Here is a 27,919-nt window from a genome sequence, read left to right on the forward strand (position 1 = left end):
TTTCATAGACAGAGTCATGGCTGATTTGTACATAATTTGCCACATTGTGCACTATCACTCGTCTGTTCAACAGAATCATTTCACATGCATGCTCAATGTCATCAGCTGTGGAAGTGGAAACTGGAGTGTGGATGATTTATGACTCACACTTGCACATACCTTGTATGTTTGTTTAAAATGTTTTTGAACACACTTCCTTATACATTATACATTTTATAGTCAAATTATGAAATGTTCTTTGAAGTAAGTATAAGAAATTGAGAGTTTCCTACCTTTTCAACACTGCAATGCAAGTCTTGAATTCCATCTGTTTTGGATTCTTGCCAAGAGTGTTTGTGTGGTAGCAGCACTCTTACCCATTGTTGTTGGGATTGGTAGTTCATATATCAAGTGTCAAAATGCAGAATTCTAGAAATTGATGCATAAATATCTTGTTTTAAATTTAAAATACATTCATGATTTTCTCTCAGCTTTTTTATGAAAAATCAAGCTTTCTGCCTCCTTTCTTTCTAGAGTTGAGTCTGATCAGATTCTTTGTTGAATATCTTACATAAGATATGTTCACACATCATTTAACAATTATTCTTTGTTTCCTTTTTAAAGCAGTTAGACTTTCAAAACTTGAAAACCAATATGAGTTAGAAATCTCTTCCTGTTTTGTTTTTTTTTCAACCTTTTAAAATTGTCTCATTCAACCCCAATTTAACAGCAGTTTTTTTTTTCAGCAACTAATTTTTGTGGAGTCTTTCATAAACCTTCACCTTTGTTTTCACAGCAGTTACAGTTCTCTTTTATGTATATGTTTTCCATTTCCTTTTTACTTAATTAACTCATAAAATAAGTACCACTGGCTTGAGCATATATGGGAGCAAAGATAGATGACTCTGGGTAAGTTTAAAAGTCAATTGGCAGGAGCAGACATATATAGGAGAAATAGAATGTTTAGAGAATAACCCATTCAACATGAGCAGATAGTGGGACTTGGGCATTTGTCAATGTGTTTTACACAGGAAATGGAAAGTGTGACTAATCCTCTGATTTTGTAAATTTAGGTCAATTTAGAGAGGTTAGTCTCTCAAATCTGCTGAATGGCAAAATGTATTAGAGGCCATTTCAGTGTAAAGAAGGTAGTCTGTATAGGATATAGTGCTTAAGAATTCTTATATATATATTTTTTTTTTTATGTAAGATTTTAATAGCTTCCAGAATTTTTAAAGAGATCAGTTTTCATTATTGAATAAAAGCAGTATAAATTGTATGTATTAGCTATATAACTTAGGTTAATTATATAGTAATCATTTTTCCGTCATTTACTTTATATTTCTTTACTTGTTTAAATATGTGTTGTTCCGTGTTATACTTTATTTTACAGTGGTACAGAAAAAAAGAAAGAGAGACCACAAGGACAGAGAGAAAAAAAAGAGGAATCTCATTCTAATGATCAAAGTCCACAAATTCGAGCATCACCTTCTCCCCAGCCCTCTTCACAACCTCTACAAATACACAGACAAACTCAAGAAAGCAAGAATTCTGCTCTCACCAAAAGGTTTTAACTGTCCTTGAGTACAGAGCTAGAGAATGGTTGTAATGATGCCTAAATTCTTTGACTTGGGAAAAAGTTAGCTATCCATGAATTATGGAGAAAAATCTAGTGTTTGGTTTAGTTTTTTTTCCTAATTCTTCTTTGTTGTTATAATCTTTACCACATTTGGAAATTAGGGTTATATTCAAAATTTCTCAGTTAAAACCTTAAAAAATAAACTCAGTTATAAACATAATCTGAGGAAAAGCAGGCAAAAATAACCTGTTGTAAAACCACAGCAGAATATTTCCTAATAAAATGTTAGATTACTGTTTACATTTTTATCTTAAGTATGAGTAAATTTATAGCTGTGAATACAAAATTGCCACTTTGAATTGTCCTTACCATATTTTGGCATCATTACAACCTTTAACTTGTAAGGGCTCTTGTCAACAAGTGGTTCTTCATTTCAATTTTGGGTTTTGGGAGAATAAGTTCTTGCTTGAGTAGAAAAATTGTCTATTTCATCTGATCTTTTCTTTGCTAAAGGCTTGCGTGAGGGCTTCTCTCTGTGTCTATAATAATTAATATATTTAAATTATGAGAAGGGGAGAAGGGAAAAACATTCTATGTGTGTGGTTTTAAAATGGGGATTTAACCCTGCATGCTGAAAGTTCAGTGCTGTTAAGTTCTCTGGAGGAGCAAAACCAGTGAGACTGTCTCTATATATACATATTTATATGTGTGTATATAGTCTCTGTGTGTGTGTTTATACAAATATGTATTTGTTGTTAAGTGCCATTGAGTCGGTTCTTACCCATAGTGACCCTGTGTAGTGTTTCTGAGAAGCTTGAACCACCAACTTTGTAGTTCTAACTTAGTTTGCAGTCCAGTGCATTAACCCACAGCACCACACCAGGGGTCCATTTATATCCGTACAAAAAGAGAGAGGGATAAAGAAAGAGAGAAATTTACCGCATGGAATTGCCTCACACAACTGGAGAGCTAACAGCTTCCAGATTCGTAGGTCATGCAGCAAGCTGGAGACTATATTACTGGGTTTGCAGGCCAGAGACTTCCTGCAGGTGCATTTATGTCCCAAGAATGGAGATCAGTCAAGAAAAAAGTACAGGGTCAAGAGAGAGTGCTATTAAAATATCCATTTATAGTCTAGAAGCAGACCATACCCTTAAAAAAATTCCCCTTTCAACTGATTGGTTGATCACATCAGATTTCATCACGAACAATGAGTATATTACATTACAACAACCAGTCCAATATCTAGTCTAACTGCTGAGAATCATAATCTTAACTAAGTTAACCATCAGAAAAGCTGACAACTGCCTTGCAGTCAAATATGTAGAACAATTTTATGAAATTTGACTGTTTAAGAAATGCTTATTTAAGCTTTATGATCAGTTACAGATAAATTTTACCCTATTTTGGGAATTTTAGGAAATAAGCTATTCCAGAACTGATTAGAATTTTAGTAAAATCAGTGACAATCTTTTTTTTTCTTTAATTTGTAAAATATTTTTATTTGATCAGTTAATAATTTACCTCTGCTCTAATGGAAATTTGGAAAACAAAACAGCAAACGCTTAATTGATGCATGTTTAACATTTACAAAATGCTTTGTCTTATGTATCTCACACAGATACTTAATACTATCTAAATAGTATAATTCTTCTGCTTGGCTTCATGTGGAGTTTTTCTTGATGTCTTCCTCATTCCAAACTTTTTCTCTTTCAGCTTCTTGAAATGTGCTTGCCACTCTAAATTGCTCTTTGGATTTCACTGTTGCATGAAGTATTAAAGACTGTATGAGATGTAGGGCAGTTATCAATGTAGTCAAAAATACCATTTATTAGTTAAAATTTTTCAGTTATTGATGTAGGGAATCAATTTTGATAATAGCACAATCTTACATTAATCCCTGCTTAACTTCTGATATGGGTGAACTTCTGTCTAATGATACAGCAAGAGCTTTACTTTTAATCCCATAATTTATTAACTATAAATTATTAATACCCAGAGATTAAGTGATGAGATCTTTTAACAACAATAAAAAGCGTAGATATTTTTATCAGTTAACATTTGCCCTAGTGAATCTTAAAAATAATAGTGAAAATTGTAGTTACCTTGTAAATGCCTTCACTCATCCAGGCAGACCCTATAATTTTTTCTTCTTTTATATAAATTAGCTTTAAGGAAGTGTAAAGTGCTGCTTTTGTATTATATTTGAACTACCAATTACATGTGGTTGGTACTTTTAGACTTTTTCTTCTAGCGTGAAATGACAACTACCAGCTAAGTATCTCATGGGAAAATTCAGATGATAGTCATGATAGATTGTTAAGAGCAACTTCACCAAAATAAACACCAAAACACAAAAATCAGAACAGAACCAATAGAATAGGAAATTAAGAAAAGATGCCATTTATAACAGTAGCTTCTAAAAATTTAAATACCTAAAATAAATTTAACCAAGGAGGTGAAAGACTTGTGCACTGAAAAATATAAAACATTGCTGAAAGAACAAAATTTTAAAACCCACTGCCGTTGAGTTGATTCTGACTTATAGCAACCCTATAGGACAGAGTACACTTGCTCCCTAGCATTTCCAAGATTTTCATCTTTATGGATGCAGACTGCCTCCTCTTTCAGCCATGGAGCAGCTATTGGATTTGAACTACTAATCTTTCATTTAGCAGCCCAATGCTTAACCCATGGTGCCACTGGGACTCACACAAAAAAATGAAAGAAGACCTAAATAAGTGGAAAGATAATCCATGTTCATGATCTATGTCAAGATGACTTAAGGTGTCAGTACTACCCCAAATGATTCACAGATTCAATGCTAGTTGTGAAGTGCTTTCAAGTCTGCTCCTACTCATAGCAACCCAGTATAAGGTTTCTGAGGTTGTAAATCTTTTCATGGGGTGTAGAAAGCCTCATCTTTTCCCCACAGAGCAGCTGGTCTGTGATTCTTAGTTTATCCTAAGAGCCACGATGCTCCCAGATTCAATACCTTCCCTATCCTCAATATAGACTCAGTCTTCAGTAGACCCATATTAACCAAAGCCATATTGAAAAATAAGATTAACGCTGGAGAACTCATACTTCCTGATTCAATACTTACTGCAAAGCTACAGTAATCTTGGTATAGCACTGTAGGGTAAGCACTGGACAACAACAATAAACCAAAGCAGTGTGGTACTGGCATAAAAGATAGATATACAGACCATTGGAATAGAATTGAGGATTCAGAAATAAACACTCAATGGCCAACTGATTTTCAGCAAGGATGTGAAGACCATTGAGTTGGAGAAAGAATACTACCTTCAGTTAATTGTGATGAGATAACTAAATTTTCATATGCAAAAGAGTGAAGTTGGACTCCCTACCCCACAATTTAAAAAAATGTTTGCAAAATAAATAAAGGAACCTAGTGCGTTAATGCCACAAAATTCCATAGAAGAAAACATAGGGGTAAATATGCATGACTTTGGATTTTACCATATACTAGGAGCTACGTCACCAAAAGCACTAAAACAAGAAACAATATATAGCTTGTAATTCATCAATATTAAAACTTTTATGCATTGTAGGACATCATCATGAATGTGCAGAGACAACCTACCTAATGAGAGAAAATATTTGCAAACCATATACCTGATAAGGATTTACTATGCAGAATATATAAAGAGCTCCTACAACTCAACAATGAAAAAGAAAAACAACACAATTAAAAATGGGCAAAGGTCATTTGTTGTTAAGTGCCATTGAGTTGGTTCTGACTCATAGAGACCCTGTATAGGTGGATTTGAACCACCAGTCTTGCAGTTAGCAGTCCAGTACTTATGCTACAGCGGCAAACCAGGATTACAGTATTATACTACTTCACAGCCAGTTGGATGGCTCTTAGTTGTGCACACCTACAAAAAAACACACAAAAAACCCAAACCAGAAAATGATAAGAGTTAGTGAGAATATGTAAAAATTGGAACCCTCATGCATTGCTAGTGACAATGTAAAATGGTACCCACCACTGTGGAAAACATTTGTTGTTTTCTCAAAAAGTTAAGCCTACCATATTACCATGTTGTTGTTAATTGTAGTTGTGTAGGTTCAACTCATAGCTACACTGTATAGGGTCTCCAGGGAGTGAGTTGGGCAAATACTTGTAGAACTAAGGTCTACACCATTATTCACAAAAAGTAGCAACAAATGTCCCATCGACACATGAAAGGATAAGCCAAATATGATATATACCTGCAATAGAATATTTATGTCATTAAAATAGATTAAGTTCTAATACATGCTGCTAAAACATGTATCAATCTTGAAATTATGCTAAATTAAACACAAAAGTACGAATACATGATTTCACATCTTTGGACTACCTTGAATTTGGGTAGAACAGACAGAAAGTAGGTTACGAGTTCCCAGGATTGGAATAAAAGGAAATGGAGAGTTATTGCTTAATATTAGGGTACAGAGTTTCTATTTGGGTTGATGAAAAACTTTTGAAAATAGAAAGTACTAATGATTACACTACCCTTATGAATGTAATTAATGCCACTAAAGTGTACATTTTTAAATGCTGAAATTGCTAACTTTGTATTATACGTATTCATCCACAGTAATTAAAAATTAATATCAGAGTTATAAAAATTAAGATAAGTACTATACTTTCTTAGTTATATCTGAAAATTGGTAATTCTATGATTATGCTTACATATGCAATTATATGCCTGATTGAGATTTTTTTTAATCAATTAATTTGTTTTAAAAGTAATTCTAAGAAAATCTGTATCTTCCTCTTATCTACTATCCTACTCAAATAATAAATTTCAGTAATTCCAGGATATTTGAGTAGTATTTATAGGTTTTTCCTGTGCTTTTACTGCTTAGGTAATCTTTTGGAACAGTTAGTCTGTTTTAAAGCAGTAGATTCTTAGTTGAGACTAGTGAGACGCTTTAAAAAGTTCTGCTGCCTTGATTTAATCAGATATTATCTGGGGTGTAGCCTAAGCAGCAAAGCTTTGGAAATTTCTTCAGGTGATTATAATGGTCAGCCAAGCAAGATTCTAAAATAAATGTGTTTTTTGAATTCTCTTTTTAGGCATAAAGATGTCATCATAAACCAAGGTAAATTAAAAATCCTTTAAAAAATATCTTTTATACATCAGTTTAATTCATGCTAATAATTGTTAAGAATGTTGACTTACTTTCTGTGTTCTATATTAGTTCATAGTCATCAAGAAAATGTACATTACTAAATAATTACTTAAGAAAATGCCCAGTTTTTATTGTAAGTTGTGTCATTTTTGTCTCAACCAGCAAAAATGTCAACCCGTGAAAAAAACAGCCAAGGTAAGAATAAGCTACACAGTTGGTTGCCTTCTAAGTTAATTTCTTCCTGATCTCTTATCTGGCTTTTCATTATGTATACTACCTGACTTCCCTCTTAGTAAAAGGAAAATGTCATTTTGAACTAGTGAATTTAACTACATTAAAAAATAACCTACTTTATTTCTGTAAGATCTAAAGATTCAAGGTGAATAGTAAAAACACAGCATTACAAAGAGGTATAGAATACCAAAGGGTTTTTTTCCCCTTTTCAAAGAAGTTGTGCTTAGAAAAGCCATTTAAAAGATTGATAAATTTTAACTCAATTTCCTGTCTTGCCAACTTCATTGCAAATAATCACTCATTTCTTGAAGCTAAGACTGAAAATATATTGAGTCTAGCAAATCCATTTCCTCTTAAATTTTTGTTTGATATTAATGGTAATTTCTGGCTACTTGCTGTTGTTGGCTTGTTCTGACCAAAAAAGGAAAGCAGACTTTTTATAGATGTGTATTTAATTTAATGACAAAGTAGGTAAGTTTTATACTCAGTTTTACATTCTCCTTAGATTGCCTGCAAATTTAATTGAAGCATGCTATTCTAAATGAAAGCATGTCCTTTCTGTGCATGCTTTTCAACTGCTCATGTCTATGTGTCCTGTTATCATTATTTTCTGGGCTTTTTTATTAGCCAGCTACAATGTGGTTAAAATATTTAAGAAATTTAATCTTAATTTCTGTGGAGCTTTGCTTCCTTTGGTTCTAATAAGAAAATACTCATTTATAAATCATCTTTGGACTTTTTTTACATACAAATTCTAAATAAAATGGAAGCTTACTGGTATACTTTAGTTGTACCTTACTTTCTCTTACCATTGTTTATAAGTAAGTATCCAGTAAATAATGAGTCAAATACTTTAATGAAGAAAGGAAATTATATTTGCTAGGATAATTCATGCATTATACGTCAGAACTTTTTTTTTTTTTTTTTAATTGAAAATTGATGTATGGTGGGAAAGAGCAGTGGGTGAGGAAACACTGTTTAGTGTTTGGCTTTGACTCTTTTTGCATAACAGACTTTTGACCCAGCCCAAATGACTGTGTCTCTGAGTAGTTTTCTAATCTGAAAATAAAAGCTGCATAGCTTATTTCAGATGGCTGCTGAAGGATGAAATCTTAAATGTGAAGGTAACTTAAAAACAGAAAACACTGTGTTACTGTATCTATGGTAGTGGTGGCTGTGTTCCGTGGAGTCGGTTCCGACTCATTAGCGACCTGTACAGGGTCCAAGGCTGTAAATCTTTACGGGAGCAGAAAGCCTCATCTTATAACAAGGTATTATTATTAGATATTTTCTGAAGAGCCCAACTGTTATAAAATCCTTATTGGGCGAATGTTCTAAGAAGGCCTTTCCAGCCTCTTTCTCGTGTATTTATTTCTTTAGAAGGAAAAAAAGTGTTTAGAATTGGTATGTAAAATATGTCAGTGATTGGTGTTGGTGACAGTTTTAAAAACTATTGGTGTAGGTACGTGTTTTAAATGGAAGAGAATTGATACAGAAGCATTGTTTAACATTGTTTTGACCTATTTGGAAAGAAAGGTCGAATGACAAGCTGGAAAAGGATATAGAAAAAGAAGTTAAATTTTGTTACAAGAATTTTAACTCAAAAAGCTTATCTCAGATGTTGGAATGTGATAACATTAAATGTTAATTTCACTAACCTTAATTTTAACTATCTGAGTCTGCTAATTTGCCACTTCCATCAGATATCCTATCTGAAGAATAGACTTCAATCATAGAATATTTTTGCATGGAACTCTCTCGTGCTGCAGTCCTTCCTATATTCTGACCTGACTGAGATTATGCCAGGGTTTATAGCAAGAAATACATGGATTCTGGATGGTTTAGGCAATTTGTAAACAATTAAAATAATCTAAGACATTTGCTTAAGCAAAATCCCATATCTGCATATTTTCATTTATTTTTATGATGATCCCAGTTGTAAACAAAACAGCAAAAAAATCTTAAGGGAGTTTCAAAAGGAAGGAAATAGGTAGTTATATGTTAGAGTATTACTATAATTAGTGTAAGAGTTGATTAGCATGTGTGTAAACCTTGGTTGTGTCTATACTGTAAACTCCTAAAGGGCTGAGTTCAAGTGTTTTCTGTTTTCATTGTGTGCCCTTCTTCCTCTAAGCTAATTAAGTAGTCAGTAAAATTTACAGCCTATAGGATGAATAAAATCAATGTAATCTTTTTAGTACTAAGTCATATTTTTCATATCTGATTTCTTTTCCTAGCCAGCAAAATTTACTGCAAAGCATTTGGCAAGGACCTTTGTTTTTGTTAAGTGCTGTTGAGTGGGGTTCCGGCTCCTAGCCATCGATCCTATATAATGTTTCTGAAGCTTTAAATCTTTGAGGGAGCAGAAAGCTTCATCTTTCTCCAGCAAGCACCATAGCTAAGAATTTTTAAAATCTGTAATATAGAGTGTTAGACTATATCCTGTTGTTACTAAGTGCTGTCAAGTCATTTCCTACCTGTATAGGGTTTCCAAAGAGCGACTGTGGTTGGTTTGAACTGCTGACCTCGCAGTTAACAATCCAGTACATAGTATAGTGCCATACCAGGACTTCTTTTAAGTTCCCTTTATTGATTTAGATTTGAGGATCTGTACTTTATGATTTATTTTCACAGCTAAACCATCGAAAAGAAGTGAAATTTGTACATAATGGATAGTACCAATCAAGTTTCCTTTCAAAGTTAAATATTCTTCCAAATTACATTGTTCCATTACATTTTTTAAATCTTGGATTGTTATTATAAAATAACTGGATAATTAACGGGGACTTAAAATCCATTTGGGGGCAGGGGGATATTTTAAATAGAGACTTTTACCCTACTTTCTACCTTTCTCACTTTCTATAAAATTGTAATCACTATTTCTGGCATCTCAAATTAGACTAGCCACATGCTACGTGCTCAGTAGCTACAGGGTATCATTTTGAACATAGGTTTAGAGAGAGTGAAAATGGTGCCCAAATTCTAAATAACAGGCAGCATTTTGGAACATAATTTTGAAACCTCATTTAAGCTCCCTGAGCCTGGGATTTTCCTTTGGTAAAAGTAGAGGTTTAAATTTAAATTTTATTGTAGCTCCAGTGTAAAAAAAACTAATGGCGTTAAAGGTATTTTTATCAACAAGATCCTACAGAATTTCTTCTTCTGTCATTAAACTACCTACTGTGGCACTGGACTGAAGTAGGTTTGAACCACAAGGTCAGTGATTCTAATTCACCAACCACTCATTGCAAACCCTCTGCAGGGTTGTTATGAGTTGGAACTGACTTAGCGGCACTTAACAACAACAACATCACTGATCAAAAGTCCTAGTGTACCAGTATAGGATAAGCACTGGACTGCCAACCTCAAATTCTTCGGTTCAAACCCACCAGCTTGCATGTAAGCTAGAAAATGATGAAACTGGTATTTAAATCAGAGTCTGTGGCTTTATTACAAAGCTTCAGTTCTTGCCCCACTATATTATATATAGCGTCTTAATCTCAAGTATTGTGTATACACAGTACCTAGCTAGGAAATAAAATGTTAAGATAAATTACATTTCCATAGCAACAGCTTCATTACTGAGTACTGAGAGCTTTATTCTGTTCATCATGGGATGGATAGTTTCATAATTTCTTGTTTTTCTTTTTCTACTTTGATCAGTGATAAAGGTCCACCCTCTTCCCTGAACTTTCATGGTAGTTTAGAGTGAGGACATCCAGAAAGGAGCAGTGGGGTAAAACAAACAAATTGAAAATTCCTCTCATTATAAGTAAGATCAAGAAACCTTGGAGCTTCAAGAAAAAGTTTGTAGTAAGAATTTGATTTTACAGTGATTCTGGAAATCCTGGTATGGCTCTGTAGGATAAACTAGTGCTTTCCAGCCCTTAGTGATCAGTAGTATCCCACTTCTGCCATTTGCGTTTTTTTTTGCTGGGTCCTGTAGGCATTTAAACTTGTGAACCCTGTTTTAAAATGTAGATGGTAGAATGCTCAGAACTCTTAGTTTATCTCCTTACACTTGCTGGTCTTTGAATGGCCATTATAAAGTTTATGAAGAGAAATATTATAGTATATTAAGTCATGTATAATAATTAGATAGGAGTCCTGGTGTGGCGCTATAGGATAAGCACTGGATTGCTAACGACAAAGTCAGCAGTTCAAACCCACCAGCTGCTCCTTAGAAACCCTATACAGGGTCACTGTGAGTCAGAACTGACTTGATGACACTTAACAACAGCAATAAGCATTTGCTCTAGGCAGTTTAGATTCTTTCACAAATCCTTAAAGGAAAGGGAGTATTTGTTGAGGACCTCATATTGAGCCTTAAAGTGTGATGTCTTTTTAAATTGATAATAGTCTTGAGCAGTAAATAGTATAATTATATGTATTAAGAAAATGAGGCCAAAGTCACACAGCTAGTACGGGCTAACACTGTGATTCACACGAGGCCAATCTTTTTCCAAAGCTCTTTCCTTTCCAGTATATAAATGTATTGCCTCTATCTCAGGCTCTGGAATTATCCACAGTGCCTAGATTATATACTTGGTCTTTAACATATACACTGCCAGTTTATAGGCAGTGGAAGCATTTTCATTATAACATGTATTGCTGTTTTTGTATTATACTATAAAAGCAAACTCCCCAGCTATTCCTTGGAAACCCCATAGAGGGTCCCTATGAGTCGGAAATGACTTGACAGTACTTACACACACATGCGTGCACACACACACATTAAAACTGACAAGCAACAGTCCTTTAGCTTTTCAACTTAGTTGCTTGTGATTTGACAGTTTATAAGGAATCGTTGCAATATTCAGAGCTGTTTATTAGCAAAGAAGAGCATATTTTCCCTTTGATTTTCACTTTAACCTTTTTCTATATTCTGAACATCCATTCCCTTCTAAATGACAATAGAAGCATTTGTGCAACAATTCATTATATTTAAAAATATATAATAAGTAAACGTACGTGATAACAGATAACCTATAAGATACAGATAAGGAGTAATCACAGAAGAGAGTTAGTTGTATCTGATAATCATTTAGTTATCTTCAAAGTCCAGCTATGGTAAAAATCAACAGGAAGGAGAACCCACTCTAAGATTCAGGAGTAATAAAGACATATGTCATATGGTGTTCAAACCATAGTGTGGGAGGTGTTTGCCTGTTCTTAGATCAAACCCTAGGGCTGAGCACACAGTGAGTAATAATAATAAAAATAACTTGAACTTCTCACCCATAACAAGCACAACCAGTCTGACTCTGAAGAAATACTTACAGATATTCAGCAAGTCATTTATCTTTATCTTTCCTTCCTTTTCCATGGTTTGCATTATATAAACAGTTACGTAGCTACATACTCTTTCTCTTTAGGCAGCTTAGGTCATTATTAGAAATTCTGGGACTGTATTTCATCCTCTGGTTAATTACAGTAACCACATTTTCAGTTTGGTTCTTATGCTATTTTCGTTATCTTACCAGGCGAGGTGGCAAGTGCTAGATATTTTCTGTGCTTTGTAGTCCAGTCATTTTCTTTCTCCTTTAGGTTCTTTCATAACCATGAGGACAACATTTATTAGACCTATCTGTATCTTGGTCACTGGGGTGCAAGGGACAGTGAGGGTTGATTTTTGTTTTTGTTTTTGTTTTATTGAAAGAGGCAAGGAGAGGCAGTCCTTAGCTAAGTGAAGTGCTGTTTCCTTTTGTAAAAGATGTAGAAGAAATATTGATTTGATTCTAGACGTGTCTGTGAGCATTTTCCGTTTTGAACTGATTCGGATCTTATAAACAACTGTTGGTTTTTATAAACAATACATTTTTAGAACTTATGCTACTAAACAGAAAACTTTCCTAGAATGTCTTGAATATGAGTATAATATAATTGATTTGAATTTTTGGGACCCAAGGCTTATGGTAGGCACAATTGTGAAGTTAGAGAAGTTGGTCTGTGCCTTCTAGTTCTGCTCGTATGCTTCCTAGCAAAGGTCTTAGTCTCTCTATTACACCACCCTAGTTTACACAGGTGTGTGACTTTTCTTCTTTAGTGTATTCTTAGGTTATATCTTTGTTGTATCATTGAGCATCAGTAGTTTAGTCAATTAGTATGATAGACTTGGTTATTTCCTACTAGGTAATCTCTTTCTTCTTTTACCTGCTTGGAGATTACTTTATTTGTATGCGTTTTTTCTACTTCAGTCTTCCTACCTACTATGTAGAGTTGTATCAACTTAAATAGATTAAATTATATCTTAATTATGAAAATAGTTATTATCGTTTAAAAAAATGACCAACAGTTTATTTTCCTATGATTTTTGGACATGATTTGCATAGTACCACTTTGTTTTATACATGCTATATATTGTGTAACAAAAGCTGTATATACTGGGGAGAAAAGTAAACTAGCTGTTTGTGTCCTGCTCTTAATATGTGTTAATAATGAACTACTTCTCTGTGATTATTTAGAAAATATGTGTGACTTAATTTTTGTCTTCTCTTTCAACAGAAGGAGAATATATTAAAATGTTTATGAGAGGACGGCCAATCACAATGTTCATTCCTTCTGATGTTGACAATTATGATGACATCAGAACAGAACAGCCTCCTGAGAAGCTTAAACTGGAGTGGGTGTATCCTTTTCTGCCATGACAGAAAATGTTTGTGCTTTGTTTGTAGCTTAAGAAAAATTAGCTTACCTAACCTTTACCAAAAGTTTCTTTTTTATTTACTTTTTTTTTTTTATGGATATAACCACTTTTGAAGAATTAAAAAAGCATTAAGTGTAGTTGTTATCTCATATCCTTTCTCATATGCACTGTTAGCAATTTAAAGCCACTGAAAGTAATGTCTTTGGATAGAACAAACAGTATTCCATGAACATCACAACAGGTGCTTGTGGTCTGGTAGAAAAGGCAGTGCAGTAGAAGACCAGTGTTGGAGCCATGACCCTGCCACTTACCATGTATGCACCTGACTTTCTTCACTTACAAATAAGCTATTATAAGAAATAGTAAAGCATTTATAAGCTAAAATGATACGAATTATTTTTTAAGAGTTAAAATTAGCAAGGCTTATCTAATTCTAGAATAAACTCTAGACAGTTTTTTTTAAATGGACTCATTTCTCTTAAAAATTCTCACCTCTCTTAGAACCTCTAAAGAACTCTTTGGTGAAGCATAAGGGATCTTCTGATTTGAAGTCTGCTGTCTGCCTCTACTCTTTCAACAACTCCTCCCCCCCCCCCCACACACACACACACTTTGCAGTTTTCTCATCTTGGCAGAGGTTAACTTGGGAAAACTCAACATTTCTGTATTCTGTGCAACTTATATTTAACCTAGACTATGACGGGGTGGGTGGCTGTTGTTCATCGTTCAGGTCCAGCATAAATGTCATTTTCTCAGATACTCAGATAGACCTTCTTTTAAACTCTGCCTTCTTTTCATCCAAATTAGATGCTCTCTTTATGCTTTTTCTTCTAGTATCCTATTATTTTCCTTTCCTCCATTTGCAATTATACTGTTTTACCCTAGCTCTAGGGAGATAGGATCCACATTTGTTTTGTTTACCTCTGTATTGTCACTTTGTTTCACATAATAAGAACTGAGTATGTATTTAAGGAATGAAGAGAAACTAAGGTTTAAACATGTTAAAAGACACAGATTTACACAGTGAGATGATTACATGCGTTTTTTGGTCCAGCGCAATCCTCTTTTCAGTATACTTTCCTGATTCCCTTTCAGAAAGTCATGAAAAAAATTCCAACTTAACACTTTGAAAATATTTGTTAAAAGCCTTGACTCTTTCTTTTAAGATACGGTTATAGAGGGAAGGACTGTCGAGCTAATGTTTACCTTCTTCCTACTGGGGAAATAGTTTATTTCATAGCATCAGTAGTTGTACTATTTAATTATGAGGAAAGAACTCAGCGACACTACCTGGGTCATAAAGACTGCGTGAAATGGTTGGTATCAACTTAACATTTGTTAATTTTGCTCTTTTATGGTTTCATTTTGTATTTTATTTAGGCTTTATCAAAAACCTAAATTTGAAGATCTTATGAGGCATCTCAATAGGGGGGAAAGTGGTGGTTCAGTTCTTGTCTTCCATGCAAGAGACCCAGGTTCAGTTCCCAGTGCATGCATCTCATGTGTAGTCACCGCCTGTCTTGTCAGTGTGTCAGTAGCAGCTTTTGTGTTGCTGTGATACTCTGCAGAGCTTCCAGACTAAGATGGACTAGGAAGGGAGGCCTGCTAATCTACTACTGAAAATCAGCCAATGACAGTTGTGTGGATCACTTTAGTCTGATCTGTGGCCAATCGTGGGGATGGAGCAGGACCTGGCAGCATTTTGTTATGTTGCACATGGAGTCACTGAGTTGTCCAACTCAGTAGCAGCTAACAACATGAAGCATTCTATAGAGTATATTTTTTAAAGACAAAAGGACTTACAGGTCTCCAGATCGGTTTGTGCAGTGTTACTGATGTGTTGTTAAGTGCCATCGAGTTAGTTCAGATTCATTGGAACTCTGTATAGGGGTTTGAGTAGCAACTGGTGGTTTTGAACTGATGACCTTGCAGTTAGTAGTGTTGTAAAGTGCCATTGAGTCAGAATGCATAGGGTTTCAAAGGAGTGGATGGTGAGTTTTAAAACTACTGACCTTGCAGTCCCATGCTTATCCTGCAGCCTGTAGTTTCAAGTATGTGTAGGGCACACTGGACTTTTACAGATTTCTAAGACTGATTATTTTTAAACAGATAAACTTTTGGCTTCAAGGGTTTTTGTTTTCTGTTTTCTTTTTTAAAGAAGTCATAGTTATTAAATAAGAATCTAAAGTATCCCATAGACTATCAAAATATCCTCATAAAAGATGAGACATTCTTTTAAATGATTACATATGTTTGAAAATGGAGTCATTGTGTGGTGCTATAGCATGTGCACTGCACTACAAGGTCACTATGAGTCAGAACCAACTTGACAGCATTTAACAAAAACAACAATAATAAGTGAATTCAACGCTAGAATACCAATAAATTGTGCTATTGTGTTGAATTCACTTATGTATTGCTTAACTCCATTATTTTTCAACATGTTAAGATCTTCCTTTCTTTATGTTTATAGTATCTTGTAACAACTTTAATCTTGAAAAAAAATTAATATGTAACTGTTAGGATATTATACAAGGTAAGTCAAATAGTATTGCTTCTAGGGTTTTAGTTTATGCATGTACGGGTTTATTCGAAACAAAACATGTAAACATGTCTATGCATTCGCTGGATGGCTGCAGACAAATTCTTTCAGCAACACACTTGTCTTTTCTAAGGATACCTTCAAAAAAAAGGTCCAATCAAATCATTGGCTTCCAAGTGCTAGTAAAATTGAAGGCAGAGAGGTCAGCTCAGAAAGTTATAGCCACTTTATTGGTATTCTGAAAGGTAATCTTGATAGATTTTCTTGAAGAGCACAGGACGATAGGAGGGGCTTATTTTATCAAGAGTCCTGGTGTGGCCATGCTGTGGGTTAGTGCTTCAGACTGCAAAGCCATTTGAACTGCATGGCCGGCAGTTCAAGCTTAGTGTCTGCTCTTCAGAAACCCTGTACAGGGTTGTGATGGATCGGAACCAACTTGACAGCACTTAACAACAACAACAACATTGGCGATTAAAAGGCCAGGGAAGTTTTACTGAAGAAGTTTTTGTATAAGGTCAGTACACTTGCTCATTCTTCGAGGATAGCAACGGGTGTTCAACAGGAGCTTCTTTGGAACATCTTTCTCCACCCAACATACAGCACTGACCTCTTCAGACTTCTTTTTGTTCCCAAAACTCAAAAACCATTTCATAAGAACATGATTTGAGTGTTGTGCCAAACTGCCATGTTGACATAGTGTAAATCAAAGAGTGCAGAATACTTTGGGAAAGGGTTAGAGAAATGGAAACATCACCTTCAAAAATGTATAGACCAGTAAACAATACATAGAGAAACAATAGCTTCATATTTTGATAATTTTGTTTAATAAAGCTTTCTGTAATTTTGTAGCAAGTCTTTTTGACTTACCCTCATAAAGACTTTTAATGATGATTAAGATATTTCTTTATAGACTTAGAAAATAATATATGTACACAGTTATTTATTGCACATGGTTTGTGATGGTAAAAGATTGGAAACAATCTAAATATCATCAGTTATGCACTAGTTAAATTATGCTGTAGCTATATATTACTGTGCAGCTGTAAAAAAGAATGAGAAAGCTCTGTATATATTAATATAAAAAGATCCTTAAGGTAGTCACCCACCCCACTGCCATTGAGTTAATTCTGATTCTTAGTACCCTACAGGACAGTGGAACTCTCCTTAGGGATTCTGAAACTGTAAATCTTTATGGAAGCAGACATCCTCATATTTTTCCTGTGGAACAGCTGCTGACCATGTGGTTAGCTGACCAACATCCCACCAGGAGTCCTTAAAATATGTTGTTGTTAACTGCCATCAAGTTGGTTTTGACTCATAGTGACCCTGTATAGGGTTTCCAAGGGATGATATGTGGGTTTGAACTGCCAACATGGCAGTTAGCAGTGTAATGCTTAACCTATAGCAGCACACCTATATATAAAAACTCAAAAATAAAAATATGAAAGACAAGAATGTTCACAGTGTTCTACGTTTGTATAAAAAGTAAGTTGCAAAATATATGTCCTGGCCTCCACATTTGTACAGAATTTTAGAATGATAAGAAATTAGTCGTAGTGATGAACTGTTTTCTATTTGGGGGAAAGATAGAAGGGCAGATGGAATCTTGGTAGATGAGGGTAAAGTGTGAAGAAACTTTTCTAATATATATTTTTATAACTTTTTATATTTGAACTAAGCAAATTGATTAGCTAACCTAGCAATTTCCATTTTAAAAAATACTTTAAAAAGCAGTATATTATTAAATATAGCAAAATGTTTGGTAAGTATTTAACTTTCAGTTACTTTTCATGTTGTTAACCAAACAGATGAAGAAAATAATTGATTTAAAGAGACAGTATACTTAAAGAAACATTGATAAGTTACAACCTTCTTAGTAATCAAAGAAATTAAAATAAGATAATATATCAAATTATCAATGTATTTAAAAATTGTAATGCTTAATATGTGGAAGTTGTACTGAAACCTTTAAAACGTTTAAATTTCTTGTGACAATTTAGATTGATACTTCACAGCAAGAAATACATTTTTTAATCTTTTCATTTGATATGTTACACATTAGTTAAAAGAGATAGATTTTTAGGTATAGACATGGAAACATATTTTTGAAATGTTTGCTACCCACTCAAGTGTATCATGAGCAATTTGGACATATAGGAGGGAACTTCAAAGAATTTTCATTCATTTTTTCCACAACGTTTCTGTATTGCACTATTTTCAATTTTTATTTAAAATTCCTTCTTCCTAGTCTAAATTTTAAAAAAGTTGATTGTTGTTAATAGCTGCACAGTCATTTTTGACTCATAACAACCCTTGTGGGATTTCCAAGGAACCACCAACATTGTGTTTAGTAGGCTAGTGCTTATCCTATAGCATCCCACCAGACCCTAAAAAGAGTTTAGCATTAAAAATAATAATTTAAAAGATTGGATGTGTGCAGAAGTTTAATGCTGTGGTTTTTTTTGTAGAAAAGCTATTACATCTGCAATGTTCATAAGAATTCTGTAGCAGTTGGAAAAGTACTTATTTTTAATAATACTGTTTTCAGTGAAGGTTAACATAGCTGCTTAGATCCCCACTCAGTGATTTATGCACAAGTTATTCAGTGACATTGGTTGCATTCACAGTGTGTGAACATTCTCATTATGGTTCTTCCATTTTAAAGTAATTTTTTAATAGGTTAAAATTATGGATTGCAAAATTACATCTTCACTGTAATAAAACCTTATGCCTATGGATGTACCTGAACTAGAAATGGTTTTGAACAAATGAAAACTTTGTAATTTGCTAGCATGCCTCAGTAGTAGGTTAACATTTTTCTTAATTTTATGTCCCAGTTTTTTTAGTTTGACAAAGGAAAAAATACAATGATTAAAATTTTTTTCTGTTAGAAAAATATTAATACAAAGGCAGATTTTTGTCATTTCACAATTTCCTGAATTTAAAATTATGTTGTGGATACTGCTTTTTCAGCCTTGCTGTACATCCTGACAAAATTAGGATTGCAACTGGACAAATAGCTGGAGTGGATAAAGATGGAAGGGTGAGTTCTGCATTCTACACCTAGCGAAATTGCTTTTGGAATGGAATTTAGTGCAATTTAAGCACAACTCATTTTATTTTATTTTATTCGTTTAAAATTTGGCTACTAAAGAAATCCTAATATATGCAAGGGTAAGAAAACTAGTATAAGATGTATGAGCATTTAAAAAGACCAAACTATGTAAATATTTTTTCAAAAGTAAGTGTTCCCTCTAAGGAGACAACTCCTGGTGTGGTGCTGTGGAATAGTCAATGGACTGTGAACCACAGGGTCTGCAGTTCAAACCCACCAGCTGCTCCTTGAAAACCCTATACAGGGTTGCTGTGAGTCAGAACCAGCTTGACAACACTTAACAACAACTAAGGAAACTGTTTATGAAAGTGAAGGACTGATATACTTGTTATATTTTCCATTATATGGAACAGCTTAATGGTTGCCAGCATCTACTGCAACTTTCCTGCAATCATAGACCTCTTTATATTATACCCGACTGATACTGAAAAGCAATTTCCGTTACTGTTCCGTTTTATTAAAGTGGTTTATAACAAGTCCCTTCTCTCTAAGGATCAACAGTGGTGTTGTTGTTAATTGCCATCGAGTCAGTTCCTACTCATAATGACCCTGTACAGAATTTCCAAGGAGCATCTCGTGGGTTTGAATGGCCGACTTTGTGGTTCGCAATCCTGTGCTGATCCTGCAGCGCCACACCAGGAGTCCAATACACATCAGGAGGATCAACAGTAGTTATTAATTGTTGATGACCTTAACATTAGGCAAGTTATTTAACTCTGTGTCTCAGTTTCCTCATCTCTTAAACTGAAATCCTAATAGTACCTAGTTCATGTGGTTGTTATGAAGATTGAGTTAATATATGTAAAGTTTTTGGAATAGTGTATTGTACGTAGTAAGTATTGAAAATTTTTTTTGCTATTATTCTTGCTGTTATTTTCTTATTTTCATAGTCTGAAAAGAAACCACTGGTACAAGATGTTGTTGTTTTTAAGTGCCGTCAAATCGGTTCTGACTCATAGCAACCCTCTACGAGGTTTCCAAGGAGCGACTGGTGAGCTTGAACTGCCAATCTTGCGGTTCAAAACCACCCTGCAGTCCAGTGCAATTAACCTACAGCACCACGCTTTTAAATATAATAGTTAATTTTTTATTGGACGTTTACCTATTCCTGTTACTTTTTAAAAGATTACAGGCAGCTCTGTGTAGTAGTGAAAGGTATGTACATCTACCGAAGCACCATTTAGGAGTCCCTGGGTGGCAAAACTGGTTAAATACTAAACTACTAACTGAAATATTGATGGTTTGAACTTACTCAGAAGCACTTGGAAAAAAGACCTGACCATCTGCTTCCAGTAGGTCACAGCCTTGAAAACCATGTGGAGCACCGTTCGACCCTGTATAAACGGGTTTACAATGAGTCAGAATCAACTCAGCAACTGGTTTTTTGTTTTGTTTTATTTTTTAACGTACATTTTAATCCTGCTGTGTTGTGTTTCTCCTTTTGTTTTTGCAGCCTCTGCAACCCCATGTCAGAGTGTGGGATTCTGTTAGTCTGTCCACACTACAAGTTATTGGCCTTGGAACTTTTGAGCGTGGAGTAGGATGCCTGAGTTTTTCAAAAACAGTGAGTAACATTTGTTTTTTAAGTCCTGATCAGTGTGACCCAGTAATGTTTTGTTCTGCTTTTATGAGTTGAAATTGACGTGACAGCACCTAACAAAAAGTTGAACAAGAAGTAGAAAAGTGACACTTAGGTTTGTGTCCATAAAAAATCATAACTCTGAATTTAAAACTGAAATGTTAGCTATTGCTTAACTTTGGCCAGCAGGTAATTTAAGTGTTAAAGTACTTTAATTATAATGCAAGGTATTATACTTAATTATATTCTCTTTTGTTCTGTCCTAATTTAAGTCACAGGAAATGGTTAAAGAAATACATTCAAAGCATGGTACAGTTTAAATCAAGCAATGTGATGTGCTTTTGCTTCAGCTTGAATCAGAAAATCTATTTTATTTAGAAAACTCACAGACAGACATGAAACATGCCCAGTTCTGTACAAATGTTAGCTTTTCTTGGTGTCATGTTGGAGCAGAGGAAACAATCAAACCTTTGTATTCACTAAAATTACAAATTACCTTGGTTGTTGGTTCTTGATGACGTTATGAGTTTAAAATTTAGTGTCTAGCAGTTTCATATAAGCCTTAAGTTTTATTGGGGGTGGGGGAGAGAGAAGACAAAACATTAATTCATTTAAACGTTCTGTTTCTTTTTGAATTATGGTAGCATAGTGACTACGAATTGGGCTGCTAACCTCAGGGTCAGCGGTTCGAAACTACGTGCTGTTCATGGGAGAAAGATGAGGCTTTCTGCTCCCATAAAGATTTACAGCCTCGGAAACCCTGTATAGGGTCACTATGAGTCGATACCGACTCCACGGCACATAACAACATTAATAATATATAGAGGAGAGCTACATTTTAGGATTTTTTTTTTTTCCCCAGATGTGAATATCTCTTTCAATCATATTGGACTTCATTTTTGCTTTAGAATACAATCAAGTATTCAAATTATCTCTTCATTTCTTAGCTGTCAGTAGCTATATTCTGGTATTTTAGACTTTGGGAGATTTGCTTTGGACAAGGAAGAGGGACTCTTATGGTAGAAAGGTAAATTGGGGTGCTCTAGGAGTTTTGCTAGTTTAAAGGCATTCATTGTTAAAAGACCAAAGAAGTCAGAAATTGGGAGAAAGACACTTTTAAAAGCAGGTAAAAGAACAGAAATGACAGCAATACTTTTACTATTTCTGTTTTTAAAAAATCCGTAACCACAACTGTTATCACATTGTTGATAGTATTATTACAGCATTAAGACTATCACGGATAGCTTCGTATTATCAGCTTTCCCTAGTTGGGTTAATCATTCTGATACAGGGGAAGGCGAAGAGCAGGATGGAGTGACCGCTGTCATTCCCATGCCCCTTGCTCTTTACCAATACACTTCTCTGTTCCATGGATATTTTAAGACATATATCACAAATGGTATTAGGAAAAAACATTGGTGAATAGCCACAGTTTTTTTTCTTAAACTGGGAGATGTGAATGAAAATGGTTTTAGAAAACTAGAAAAGAATTTGATTTATTCTTATGTAATCTTTTTTATATATGCTAACATAAATCAAATATGTCATGGAAAACTGAAATCAGCCAGCTTTAAATTAGCTGTTAATTTTAGCTCATTTCAAACTATTGAAATTTACTCAGGAGCAAAGGTAAGAAATGAGGTACGTTTCTTTGCACTTATCTCAAAGGAAAATAACAAGTACAAACAGTAAGAAGGAAGCATAAAAGGCAGGAGGAACTAAGGTTCCTCAAAATGAACTATTTACTACCACTGAATAGTAGAATGGTTAGATGCCCGAGAGGAAATCAACCCAGGAAAAAAGTAAAAGCTATTTTTTTTTTTAAGACTCTTAATTTTGTTTCTAAAGAAAATATAGGTTTAATAAATGATATTCTTATTTCAAAGAGCCATGGGTTTCAAAGATTTTTGTTACCTGATTTTGACAGTTTTATTAATATGTTTATTTCTTTGAAAGGCAGCCTTATCTAGTAATTTTCTAATGCCTGTAACTGGCTTTTCCATAGGACTCCGGTGTCTATTTATGTGTTATTGACGACTCCAATGAACATATGCTTACTGTGTGGGACTTGCAGAAAAAATCAAAAGTAGCAGAAATAAAGGTAAATCAAAAAAATGTTTTGAGTATGAGCTTGTAGAGTAAATCACACTCACGCACTGCGTGTTTACCCAGGCAATGTCTGACACTTACATTTCTGTGGCCCCAGTATCTATGGTGGTAGTGGTGGTGCTTATGTGCCATGGAGTTGATTCTGACTATTAGTGACCCTGTACATGGTTTCCAAGGCTATAAATCTTTATGGGAGCAGAATGCCTCATCTTTCTCCCGTGGAACAGCCAGTAGTTTCGAACTCCTGACCTGAAGGTTCACAGCCCAATTCATAATCACTATGCTACCAGAGCAGAATCCAAGATTTATACAATGGTCTGTAATAACAAACAGTCACTATTCTACTAGACACATGAAAACATTTATTATTATTTATGTATTATGTCAAAGATATTCCAGCATGTCTGAAACAATCTCTTTAATGTATTTTGTGCATAGAACGATATATACTATATATTTACTATCTATGAAGACACATTTGAGTAACTGCTATTAATTATGAACCAAAACTGTCCTGACTTTGTATAAATTTGATGTGTAGACAAACTTAGGAGAAGAACTTGTTCGTGACCTCACAACTACCTGTATATAATACATAATATAGTGTCCACACAAAATCCAAAACATGTAACATCATATTTCACAGAATGTATTATGGACATTAAGCGAGGCCTGGCTGTTTTGTTTTGTTTTATAGGTTGGGACTCTATTGCATATCCTTAAGTTGTAAGAATATACCCATACTGGCCATATTCCTCAGCTTAACTGACTTGTTTTCATTCTTCTGGTGTTAACACCACAGTAATAAAAGATAAAATAGTTAAGGAACTTGAAATAATTTTAGTGACAGTTCAGATATATGTTACTGAAATGCTCAAGTAGATGACTGTCTAATTTCAAAAATTATTATTGAAAATTCTGCTTGGTTGCTTCTTCAGTAAAATGTATTATTTCAATCTTTGAGGCTTTGAAAATCTAGAGAGAAAAAGTTAACCTTAGGAATATGGCTGCTATATCTGAGGAGCATATGTAATGGGAAGTTTTTTTTTATCTTAAATATGGAAATACTACAGCATTTATCATTGCTATGCAGTAGTGTTGATACCTTTGTATAGGTCAGGCTAGAACTATAACTTAAAGTGAAATTTTTAGGTTACCATTGCAGCTGCATTCATATGGGTCAAAATGGCCTTATTCCTCTGATAAGTTTTCAAAGAAGCTCCAAGTAACAATGTGCTAAAATAAACCTATGACATATTTTTCTGTACTCTTAAACAGCTTCATATTCCTCTTCAACAGCTCTCTCTCTCAGCAGTTTTGTTTTGTATAATCTTCAAGCTTTTCACCCTATTGGCTGAATAGATGTATTTCTTGAAAGGACTATAAAATGTCATAAAATCACAACTTTGATTATCTCAGTTTAGCATTTAAGAGTCAGTGGTTAAGAAGTTTTTGTCTAGGTTAAAAACTAAGGACTATTGAATTAATTTTTAAAAGACAGCATCAACCTAGAAGACGGATGATTATGTTTTGGGATTAACACAGTATCTTTAAATGTTACTTAGAGCTGCTAAGTATGTTGTATCGTGTGTCTGAGGCTGTAAATCTTAGCGGGAGCAGAAAGCCTTTTCTTCCGTGGAGCAGCTGGTGGGCTCAAACCTTCCAACCTGGTGATTCACAGTCCAGTATCTGTAGGATTATAGAGCCAACCGTGCTCCTGCTAAATATATTAGGTTCATACTAATCAACGTGGAAATTATATAACATGTAAAACTGGCTATACTGTTCGTTCAGCTTGTAACCTAAATTCTAGCTATAGGGGAAAACATTCAGATAAGTTTCCGTTGATTAGGTTTTGTTGATGTGTTTCTGCAAGGGCCCCTGATCCCAAATAATAGTAGTTGTTGTCTTGTGCCTTGGAGTCGGTTCTGACTCATAGCGACCCTATACAGGGTTTCTGAGGCTGTAAATCTTTATGGGAACAGATAGCCTCATCTTTCTCCCACGGAACAGTTGGTAGTTTCGAACTGCTGATCTTGAGATTCACAGCCCGATTCGTAACCACTACGCTACCAGAGCTCCTTAATAACAGTAGTAAGACAGTCAAATTTGCAGAAATGTTGTCATGAGAAGTAGGGGGTAGGATGGGTGATTGTATCAGCCCTTTCAAGGTCATTTTTGAAATGTAAGAACATAAAATGTATTTTCTTTAGGTTGCTTCATTTACAAGATTACCATGTTGGTTTCTGTTGACGAAATGCTTCCATACACATGAGGCATTCCTCATCTTTGCCAAATTTTTTTTAAAATGGGCATTAGTAGCCACTTTGCAGGGTATGTACCAGCTAATAAGAAATAGCTTTACAGGCATGTGGATTTTACAACAGAAAATTGTGTCCTCAGTTCATGTAATTTCAATGAAAGAACTGCTCTTTTAATTCCTCCTGTGCCTGTTTTCTTCCTTTTTTACCCCATATCTTTGTTTTTTTAAGAAAAGAGAGCCAAAAAAATCTTTTTTCCCCTTCATTTCTGCAGAAATCAATACTGATCATTCTCTTTTGTCAAAATGGAAATCTCTAGGACAGAATGTTCATTGCATTTACATTTAATGGTTTTAGTATACTTTTTCCTAAATGGGTAAGAAATTAAAATAATCTAAAATTGGAATAATATAAATGTTTTCCTAGTACAGTTATTACAGATGCATAGTATGAAAAGTGATACATAAAGTGTAAAGATATCAAAATTAAGTCATTTTTCAAAAAATCTGTGAAAACTTTTTGGAAAATGAATCATGGAAGAAAAGGTATTTCTCAAAAATGTACCCTATCTTTGGTTAATCAGAGATTATGGTGCTCATTTAAAGCTTTATTTCTGTTTTCACAGACAACAAATGAAGTTGTTTTGGCTGTTGAGTTCCATCCAACAGATGCAAATACCATAATAACATGTGGCAAATCTCATATTTTTTTCTGGACCTGGAGCGGCAATTCACTCACAAGAAAACAGGGAATTTTTGGGGTGAGAATAGAATGTTATAACTGCATTCATTATGTAAATTTAAAATTTTTTATTATTGAGTTGTAAAATCATCATTCTATAAAGGGAAAACTAAAACTTAAATTTCATTGTAGAAATATGAAAAACCAAAATTTGTGCAGTGTCTAGCATTCTTGGGAAATGGAGATGTTCTTACTGGAGACTCAGGTGGAGTCATACTTATATGGAGCAAAACTACTGTAGAACCCACAACTGGGAAAGGACCTAAAGGTACAGTATGCTTGCTGCCTCCTTTTTATTTTCACATAATGCTATTGCATGTTCATTGCTTACCCCAACCTGGAGAAAGAGCTGTAATGGAACAATATAAGAATATGAGACTCACCAGTATGCAATATATCTTGTGTTTTTAGTGAACTTTATTGAATCTGTTAATTTTGTCAAAAAATACTATTTAGGGAAGATATGGATATATGTTAAAATATGATTATCAGGGAAATCATCCTTATCTTTAGTGTTTTATGAAGCCTCTATAGAAGAGATAGTATTTAAAGTAAACCAGACTCAGAATAGCCTAGGAAGGACTAGGCAGTCTACTTCTGAGGGATTTAGTCACTGAAACCCGTAGAGATAGTAGTGGTACATTGTCTGATATAGTACTGGAAGGTGGACCCCTCTTGTTGAAAGGCATTCAAAATATGACTGTTGGAAGAGGTGACTCCTCAAAGGCAAGTTGGCTTTAATGCTGTAGGTAGAGCAAAGCTTTTAGGAACTTCATTTGCTGATGGGGTACGACTGAAAATGAGGACAGCTGCAAGCATCCATTTATGATCGGAACATGGAATGATCAAAGTATGAATTAGAAAAATTGGAAGTCTTCAGAAATTAAATGGATCATATAAAGATCAGTGGTCCCAGGCATTAATGAACTGAAATGGACTTGTATTAGCCATTTTGAGTCAGACACAATCAGGTGGTATACTGTGCTCAGAATGACAAATTGACGAGGAAGGGCATGGTCAAAAAGAACATTTCAAGATGCATCTTGAAGTACAATGCTGTCTGTGATAGGATAGTATCTATATTACCTATATGAAAGACCAGTTAATATCACTATTATTCAAATTTATTCACCAACCACTAAAACCAGTAATGAAGAAGTTGACAAATTCTACCAGCTTCTTCAAGGAGCTCTGGTAGTATAGTGGTTACGAATTGGGCTGCTAACCTCAGGGTCAGCAGTTCGAAACTACCAGCTATTCTGCGGGAGAAAGATGAAGCTTTCTGCTCCCGTAAAGATTTATAGCCTCAACCCCTCTACAGGGTCAATATGAGTCGGAACTGACTCCACGGCACATCACAACAACAACCAACTTCTTCTATCTGAAATTGACCAAACATTTAACCAAATTGCATTGATTGGAATGTGAAAGTTGGAAACAGAGGAAAGATTGTATTTGGAAAATATGACCTTAGTGGTAGAAATGATGGTGGAGATCATATAATAGAATTTTGCAAGACAAATAACAGAAAAGATCAAAAAAGTAGAGGACAGTAAATGCTGGCAAGGATGTGGAGAGACTGCAACGCTCCTGCATTGCTGATGGGGTTGCAAAATGGTCCAACCTCTCTGGAAAGCAATATGGCGCTTCCTCAGAAGGTAATAGAAATACTGTATGACCCAGCAATTCCTCTACTTGATATTTATCCACAAGAAATACGACCCATAACACGAGTAGATATATGTACACCAAAGTTCATAGCAGCACTATTTACAATAACAAAAAGATGGAGACAGCCTAAGTGCCCATCAACGGAAGAATGGATAAACTGTGGTACATACACACAATGGAATATTATGTTACCTTGAAGAGCAACAAGAAAGCTTAAGCTATCTTATAACATGGATGAACCTTGAGGACATTATGTTGAGTGAAATTAGTCAGTCACAAAAGGAGAAATACTGCATAGGACCACTACTGTAAAAG

General features: G+C 34.5%; 1 protein-coding gene across 1 annotated transcript in view; it reads left to right on the forward strand.

The window, feature by feature from the left end:
* Window positions 1-27,919, forward strand: part of EML4 (echinoderm microtubule associated protein like 4) — a 241,702-nt gene that overhangs the window by 144,495 nt on the left and 69,288 nt on the right. The window contains exons 4-15 of the mRNA XM_006839462.1: window positions 1,373-1,546; window positions 2,197-2,232; window positions 3,838-3,883; window positions 6,555-6,586; window positions 6,651-6,676; window positions 13,445-13,568; window positions 14,753-14,902; window positions 19,102-19,171; window positions 20,697-20,807; window positions 22,828-22,923; window positions 25,818-25,952; window positions 26,066-26,201. Of these exons, the coding sequence (XP_006839525.1) occupies window positions 1,373-1,546; window positions 2,197-2,232; window positions 3,838-3,883; window positions 6,555-6,586; window positions 6,651-6,676; window positions 13,445-13,568; window positions 14,753-14,902; window positions 19,102-19,171; window positions 20,697-20,807; window positions 22,828-22,923; window positions 25,818-25,952; window positions 26,066-26,201 (1,136 nt within the window). The remainder of the gene's footprint in view (window positions 1-1,372; window positions 1,547-2,196; window positions 2,233-3,837; window positions 3,884-6,554; window positions 6,587-6,650; window positions 6,677-13,444; window positions 13,569-14,752; window positions 14,903-19,101; window positions 19,172-20,696; window positions 20,808-22,827; window positions 22,924-25,817; window positions 25,953-26,065; window positions 26,202-27,919) is intronic.

Source organism: Chrysochloris asiatica, unplaced genomic scaffold (assembly GCF_000296735.1).
Source record: "Chrysochloris asiatica unplaced genomic scaffold, ChrAsi1.0 scaffold00024, whole genome shotgun sequence".
Classification (NCBI taxonomy): Eukaryota; Metazoa; Chordata; class Mammalia; order Afrosoricida; family Chrysochloridae; genus Chrysochloris; species Chrysochloris asiatica.